The sequence below is a fragment of the Camelina sativa genome, chromosome 15 (genome assembly GCF_000633955.1).
Source record: "Camelina sativa cultivar DH55 chromosome 15, Cs, whole genome shotgun sequence".
NCBI classification, from domain to species: Eukaryota; Viridiplantae; Streptophyta; class Magnoliopsida; order Brassicales; family Brassicaceae; genus Camelina; species Camelina sativa.
In genome coordinates this window covers 23,459,800-23,468,292 of record NC_025699.1, presented here as the reverse complement: position 1 = coordinate 23,468,292, position 8,493 = coordinate 23,459,800, and the positions used below count along the sequence as shown (strand labels likewise).

At 33.0% G+C, this 8,493-nt stretch overlaps 1 protein-coding gene and 1 long non-coding RNA gene across 2 annotated transcripts; both read right to left on the bottom strand.

Moving 5' to 3' along the window:
* On the bottom strand, positions 1,561 to 4,730 carry LOC109124885. The gene is made up of 2 exons (XM_019237103.1): positions 4,404 to 4,730; positions 1,561 to 4,315 (listed from the first exon to the last, which is right to left on the bottom strand). Exons 1-2 carry the CDS (start codon positions 4,620 to 4,622, stop codon positions 2,972 to 2,974), a joined length of 1,563 nt encoding a protein of 520 aa, XP_019092648.1. The 5' UTR covers positions 4,623 to 4,730; the 3' UTR covers positions 1,561 to 2,971.
* On the bottom strand, positions 6,458 to 8,493 carry LOC104747363. Its single transcript, XR_761136.1, has 4 exons — positions 8,419 to 8,493; positions 7,882 to 7,981; positions 7,348 to 7,421; positions 6,458 to 7,053 (listed from the first exon to the last, which is right to left on the bottom strand). It is a non-coding gene; the product is annotated as an uncharacterized LOC104747363 (long non-coding RNA).

Genomic DNA, 8,493 nt, shown 5'->3' with positions numbered 1-8,493 from the left:
ACATGCATACCTTGTCGTTATCATCAGACGACGACTCAAACCAGTATTCATGCATTAACCAATCCGTCTTTACGCCGTTTGGTGGTCTCCCAACGCAGTATTCAAGTGCGGTCACGTAGCCGACGTCGCCTTGTCCAGCATCAATCTGCTTGGCACCTACGGTGCCTTGTCGTGACGGTGGATATATTTTCAATTAATTATAACTAAGATATACATCTAGCTATATTTCAATCTTAAATCTTAAGATATGTGGAATGAGAAAGGTTTCATATTATCTCACAACGAAAAAAAAAAGAAAAAAAATTGTGATCCTTAGAGATTTAAGATTACATTATGTCACTTATATAAGTTAAGACTACGGTGGTAGACTTATTTTTAATTTATTAAAGTTACGATATACATCTAGATATATTTTTAAACTGAGGGACAGATAAAATTTTCATTGTACTATAGGTCTGATTTAGGAGTGTTAAAATGGGTAACACGACCCGACCCGATCCATACCCACATGGGTTCAAAACTTTCGTGGATGGATTCAACTCGACCCATTTGTTAGAATGGGTTGAATTTATATATCCAAACTCAATGGTTAAATGGGTTACTCATATAAAAATAAACATATAAAAATAAATTAATTAATATTAAATTCATAATATATTATGTAAAATAGAATTATAAAACTAACCCAAATTTTTAAGCTTAAGAAAATAATATCTAAATATTAAAATAGAAACGCTTATTATTTATTTTGGATATTTTACATAAATTAGTTGTTAACGAATATATTTTACATATTAATATATACATATATATTATATTATATGTATACATATATATTATTTTTGTTTTTTCGATTAACCCATGGGTAACCCATAACCCTAATGGGTTTACCTCGATAAACCCATGAACCCGTTGGACGAACCCATCAAAACCCATTTATTTATTTGGATTTACAAACTTAACTCATACCCATTAAAATAATAGACAAACAGGGTAAACCCATGGTTTCTACTTTCTATCCATTTTGACACCCCTACTGGTAACCTACTTAAAGCTGTACAAACAAGCTGTAAGCTTTTAGTGAATAGTGCAAAGTTGTAAGAAAAATCTGTATGTCAAAGGTGTACAAAAAAAAACTGAAAATATACCGTTTATTAAAAAATTAAAAGTAAAAAATTAATAAAATTTTAAAATTAACATAAAATGTAGTTTAGTTTATAATTATAGATGTAAAATTTATGAATATTTTAAATTAATTTATGACAATTAAATCATTCCAGTATAAAAAAAAAGTATAAGAATATACTAGTCCAATAATTAAAAATATTTGTATAAGTTTTACTCTTAGTTTTTTTTTTTGGAAATTTTAGAAACTATAAGTACATAAATTTTATAATCCAATAATGAATTGAAAGTATTTTTTTTTACCTATTATAGAATAAAAATATTTATTGAGAAGTAATTTATTAAAATGAATTATATTTTATTTTTAATAAAAATATATAAAAATATATATATATATATATATATATATAATCATTGGTACATACATATTAAAGGCTACCGAGAAATACAAGCAAATCAAATTAAGAATGAGCTTCCCATAACAAATCTGCTATTTGATTACGCACATCTGCCATATATGTTCCACTTCTTGATGTTTCCACCTCTTCTATTTCACTGATTACACTTACATCTACGTCATGCTGTCCATTTTCATTTTCTGCGGAAGCACCTGTATCAAAATCATCATCGGAAATATTGGAACGTCGAATGTAATTATGTAGACCCATTGTAACAAACCAATTTTTTTTGAATTTCTAATCTGTATCGCGGTAATTCTTTTACAATCCTCAATTTTTTCTTCCAGATTTCAAAAGTTCTTTCAATAGCAGAGCGAAGTGAAGCATTCCACCTGTTGAACAATTCATACTTATTTCGTGGAGGCGGACCATTCTGAAACTGTCCTAAATGATGCCTCACCTCTTCTTGATGGTTGCTCCGGTAATGAGCTAAGTAACCTTTTTTATTCGCATATCCAGAGTCAACTAGATAATATTTTCCTGTAGGAGGTTTCGAAAATCTTTGACTATTCTCTTGTGCTATCGATAAAACTCTGGAATCATGAAGTGATCCCGGTGCTCCATTCCAAACATATGTGAAAAGCATGTCTAAATCACATATCGCCATAATATTTAGGCTTGATTCACCAAAACGATCCCAATAAACTCTTCGATTTTCTTGTGGTGCTATGACAGGAACATGTATTCCATCTATAGCACCTATGAAACTGTTGAAGAATGGCCAATACCTTGGATCATATCGAAGACTGCGGGGATACTCTCTAAGTTGGCTAGATGTTGGGGTCTTTATTTGATCACATGCAAGTCGCTCCATCGCATTTAGCACTTCATGAAACTTGCGATTAACTGTCTCTTGATTACGCCCAAAATTCCTAGCTACAGTACGTTGAACTTCATTATGACCACATGTAGAAAGAAACATTGCAACGCTTTCCTCAATGCTAATATTTTCTGTTGATGTTAATCCATACTCATTTTCCATCAGTTGACACAACATTTGAAATATTCCTCGAGGCATCCTTACTGCATGTAAGCATTATGCATCATCATGTTCCATCTGGTGTTTAATATTTAGCCAACCTAGTCCTCCTCCCGCTTGCATGGGTTGTCGACAAAAATATCGTTCATAATACTACATCGTTGGCTGAACAAGTACCTCATCGACTTCTTCGTCCTCAAGCATAAATAATTCGCATAATTCTTCATGTGTTAGATTATTTAGTCCCAGAGAGTACAACTCATTTGTCCGATTTTCCTAGCCATTAAGAGAAAAATAAGTTAAGCGACTAAAAAAATTGTGGTAGACAAATATTTATTATAGTAAAATATATATTATATAAATAAAATACAAACATTAATAAAAACCATAAACTTTTCATATTGTTTATTCAATGTTTCTTGTTATCAGTGGGATTGTTTGATGTTCTATCATCCATAAAATTTAACTGCCATGGTTGAGTTCCAATTCCCGATGGTGCACCAAACCTATATCCAGTATCTGTGTACCGTTTAGTTGGCGTTACAAAACCAGGAGAAAAATTTGTTCTTGTTCTTTGACTAGTTTCTCCCATTAGAGTAGTTGAAATTCCACCGATTGTTGATGATGCCCCAACATTAAAAATTTCAGGAGATGTTGATGTTTGCATCATTTGTATAGCAGGCGACGAGTTCATGAAAGGAAAACCAGCAAATCCTTGAGGAAACATCATCGGTACATAAGGTGCACCCATCGTATGCCCAGGCGTATTAAATCCTACCCCCAGAGATGAAAAGAACTGTCCCATAGCAGGAGATGGTTGAAACTGTGGAATTTCAGCAAACCTATATTCAGAATTTCCTGATGAATATCCCACAAAATTTTCTGACGAATGTCCCACAGAACTTCCTGATGATGGCACACTTCCGCCGCTTGAACCACTTAAAAATGACCCAAAATTTGACAAATTTGCAGGAGTTACGGTTTCTAGACGATCCACTTCAGTTATACTTTCCAAAAACTGGATTATATCTTCATCTGACTCAAAAGAAGTGTCCAAAAATGTATTACGCCACCATGCATACTCCTTAAGCAGCTTTGCAGATGCTTTCCAGAATGGTTTGTACTTCTCAATTGGTAAAGAATTTAGTATAGCAAATGCATCTTTAAATTTTGCATATTCTTCAGGACTGTACCTATCAGGTCGCAGGGCTGATACAGTCGCACGTCGTGCATCTGATATTCCTTGAAATACAGTGGTAACTGAGCTTTCAAATTGATGCCTTCTACGGTTCCCACGATCTTTACTACCAACTGAACGAACTCTTGAATTTCTTCTTCGTAAACTACTTTCTCCTCGTCCGACACTGTATGGCGCAGCACGGGAGGTATGTCTACCTGAACGATTGTGGATTTCTTCTGACGATGCAACTAGAATATCTCCATATCTCTCCTCTGTTGCTGCAGAGGGAACATCTTCATATGTTTCTCGTGGATCAATAAATGTGTTATCTGGAAAATAAGTATTTTCTTCATGTGTTTGAGGTGTGTTGTCAGCTCTTTCATCTTCTTCATCATCATCATCACCAATACCACCACTGAAATCAGCTCTTGCATATTCTTCATATAGTTCTCTTCGTGCTCCATCAACATCATACATATGTTCACTTGATACATCATATTGTCCACAAATACGTTGTAGTGCATCCCAATATTTTAGCGGTTGACGGTGACAAGCAATAATTGTTTTACTCTCCTGAAAAAAAACAAATATAAATTTTAGAATTTCTAGATAAACACTTTTAATATATCATACAATTCAAACTAACATAAAATATACATACCGCCTCGCGCGCTTGCCACCAATCGTCATCCATACAGATAACTCCAGTTCTCTGATTCGAACTTACACTTGTTTTACCCATAAGGTCGACCCATTCTTTGTAAGTTCCCTTCAATGTATCTATCTTGTTTTTGACCTTTATCCAACTATCAACATGTTTCCCAGTCCGCTTTAATAGTTCACTCAAAATACGATTTTGATGAGGTTTTTTAGACCACATGTATTATAGTCTACTTTCACAAGCTCAACTTCATATAGTTCAAGCACAACGCGGTCTTCAAGAGATGACCAATTTTCTTTCTAAAAAATGTGAAAAATATTTTTATGTATATATATATATATATATAAATGACTAACATATGGAATATAAAAATTTATTATATTACATATACTACTTATGTTATATATATGTAACTTACATTTTTTCGTCGACGTGAAGAGCTACGACCTTCACTAGACATACTGTAGAAAAAATATAAATTACAACAAATCAGTTTTATACAGTTTTAGTAATAACTTGAATTTCACATTAATAAATGTTACTAATTATTATATAAAAAACCAGTATAAGTACCAATTTTATATTATTACATTTTCACAAAAATGTAATCATTTAAATTAAAGTAATTATTTTATAATATAAGACAAACATAATCTATCTTAACATTTTTGGAGTACAAATTTGTGTCCCATTTTTTGGTCTCGTGGGTCGGTTTTTTCCAAATTTTTAACCGATTTGGGAAATCGGATCTTCCCAAATATATGTGTGATCGGGTCTGGTCTATTATCTGTAAAATAGTGATTCATCCCTAAAATATAATTTGCACCTATTATGATTCCATCATCCCTATTATATAGCAACTAATCTAAGACAGTTACATGTTAGGCAACATATAATTAATATAGAAAAATCGCAAACACATTTTGGTAAATTCTTGATACGTATTATCAATCACGCATCCTAACTAGAATCAAGATAAAGTTATGCATTAACATTATTCCCTAAATCAAAACAAACAAAATCGTAAGCATATACTCTAAACTTGCGAATCAAGCTTATAGTTAGGGTCACTGGGAAAACCCTACCTACAACCTTGAAAAGTATATATATGTATCATTCTCCATCCAATACAAGCACCACCACATCCAAAAGAAAATTTAAATACCTTGCTAAATCCCACAACTACTATACTCTGAGATGTAACGTCAAAAAAGGGTTGAAAATCTTAATTGTCAACAAGTTGTTTTTCAAATAAGTGTTTCAGAATTTATAGATTAATGTTATGAACAGGTATGTCTCTGAACAAATTTAAGCATGACTATGCAAAGTTATATTGATTCAGCAACTAACTACATGGTTTTATAATGTAGGTGTTATCACCCATTTCTAGACATACCTAGAATTAGGCCTGGGCATTTGGGTGTTCGGGTCGGGGTCAGGTTCGGGTAATTCGGGTTCGGGTTTTTCGGGTTTACGAATATAGGATCCGAGCAGGTGTTCATATAATTTCGGGTCGGGGTCAGGTTCGGTTCCTCTCGGGTTCGGGTTATTTGGGTAATGACTTTAAAAAACCTGTAATGTATCCAAAATATATTCGGTTATGGATAGTACCTACTCAAACATATCCAAAGTACCCACAAAAACCTGAAATGTACCCAAAAAACCCGAATAACCCGAAAAACAAATGAAACTGCATAACATGAAATCTTAAACAAATGAAACTGAGCATATCATGTCTCGCAAAACAATTCAAACACATACCATGTCTCGCAAAATAAGCATCCCAACAAAGAAAAGCATGTCTTAAAATCTTAAACATCCCAACAAAGCAAACGAAACTTAAACATCCCAACAAAGAAAAACATGTCTCGCAAAAGCATGTCTAGCTGCTATGAACGGAGAACCCAAAGATGAGACTAACAGCGGAATTAGGTTTTGGAGATCCAATTTGAGAGTTTTGGTTTATAAAAGCCAAAGATTCTTGAAATCGGACAAAAATTGGCAACTTCGACATGTTTATGCAAAGTAAAGAAGATTCACAAGGATTCAAGGAGAGGAGATTAAGGATTCTGACCTAGAGTTATGTTTAGTTGACGGCTACAAACGGATGTATGCTTCAGAAAGCATCTCGGATCATGAATACAAAATTGGTATTTACATGTAACAAATTTCTGAATTTCTAATAACAAAATATTTATACAACGAATTAAATTAGAATTGTTGGATCTGACTAGGAATATTAAAAAAAAGCTCTAGCCTTTTCTCTGCAACTCTGTTTTTGTCCCCTGTTTTTTAATCACTACCGTCACCGTACGGTGACCCAGCTATTTGTGACAGACCAATCAGGGGTCGAATCAGCCGCCAAACTCGTAACCCTCTCCTCCGGTGAATCGGTCGTTTGCGAATCGGAAGAAACCGAAACCCAATCGGGAAACTCGAAAGGGCATCTCGGCGATGTAGAGACTTCCTCCTCTGTTTTCAGGTTAACAACGAAACCTTCTTCTTCTACTACTAAACCGTCGTCATCAAGATCGACGGCTACAAACGGATATTGTAAAAGCATCTCAGCTGTCCATCTCTTTTTGGGATCTTTAACAAAACACTTTGTCAAAAAATCTCTTCCTTGTTCCGACAACTCCTCGACCCTGACCTAGAGTTATGTTTAGTTGACCCGTGGTAAGTAAGCATCATTTATGTAATTTTTCGATTGCTAAATGTTTTCGTTTTCTTACTTTAATTAATAAGATCTATTTATAATAACATTTAGAAACAACTTTGATTTGTAAATGGAAACATATTTATAATATATTATCATATATATATATATATATATATATATATATATATAATAAATCACAGCTGCACAAAAAACAATCAGAAAAAATCAAAAAACTCTATACTAAATAGAGACTAAAACTATTTAAAGTGTTTACCAGTTACTGACCATTCTTTCTGAAGCATAGTAAAGCCATTGTGTCTGCTTGCTGGCCCTGAGTTGTTTTCCTTTAAATTTTGTACCTATAGACAACAACAAATTGCATATGTGTTTGTTATCTCAACCCGTGGAATAATCAGGGGACTTTTTAACTTAACCTGTATTACATTTCCCTTTAGCAAATGCGTTATCTCAACCCCTTGATCTTCGGATTTATTTGTATATGAATCAACAGAGGATAAAACTCCACTTAAGTACTTCATCTATTTTTGTTTTTTGTTATATGCAGGTTCTTTTACACCAACAAAACTGACATGGCAAACCTAAGAAGAATGAAATCTTTCGAAAATAAGAGAATGTGATAACTTCTGTACACTATATTTCCTACACTAAGATTCTAATTCACAGTTGTTTTTCCTCTTTTCCTTTAGCTGATATTCAAAAACTTTGTTTCACAGAGCTATTTATTATCCATTACCCAGCAGAATACTTCTGAGATTGCAGAAATGTTCATACATATTTAGAATATGAATTCAAAATTACCTCTATGTCGGTAGCTTTAAAAACACAATGTTTTAACCAAGAAAGAGAATTAGACTTCATGATGATGACAAGTATATAACTTCGATGTCTTCTGGAACTCCTGAAATCATAAAATGTATGGTTAATTGAAGGCTGTCTATATGGATCTGAGAAGTTATGTACCACAATACTTAAAATCTACCGATTACAAAAAAAAAAATAAGAACGAAAATCTCTGGGTAAAGAGAACGAGTTACCCATCTTCACTAAATCTTTCATTGGAATACAGCGAAGGTCAACAAGTAGCCAATTCAAGTATCTATCGTAAAATTACAACGATTACAAAAAGAGACACGAAATCGGTAAGCGATTTTTACAAATTTAGAAACAGAATAAATAAAAGTGCAATAAAAATTTAGAAACAGAATAGTTAAATAATTTCCCGTGGTGTATCACGGGGTAGATCCTAGTATATTTTAAAGAACAAAATATTATATGCACATAATTATTTCTTATCTTAATGGTAAATTAGTAACATAAATATAACATAAAGTTTACCTTAACTCTAGTTACTTGAAACTGGAAGAATGTCTTCTAACTTTTTTTCCCGGCTGAGAGATTTTTTTTTTTTTT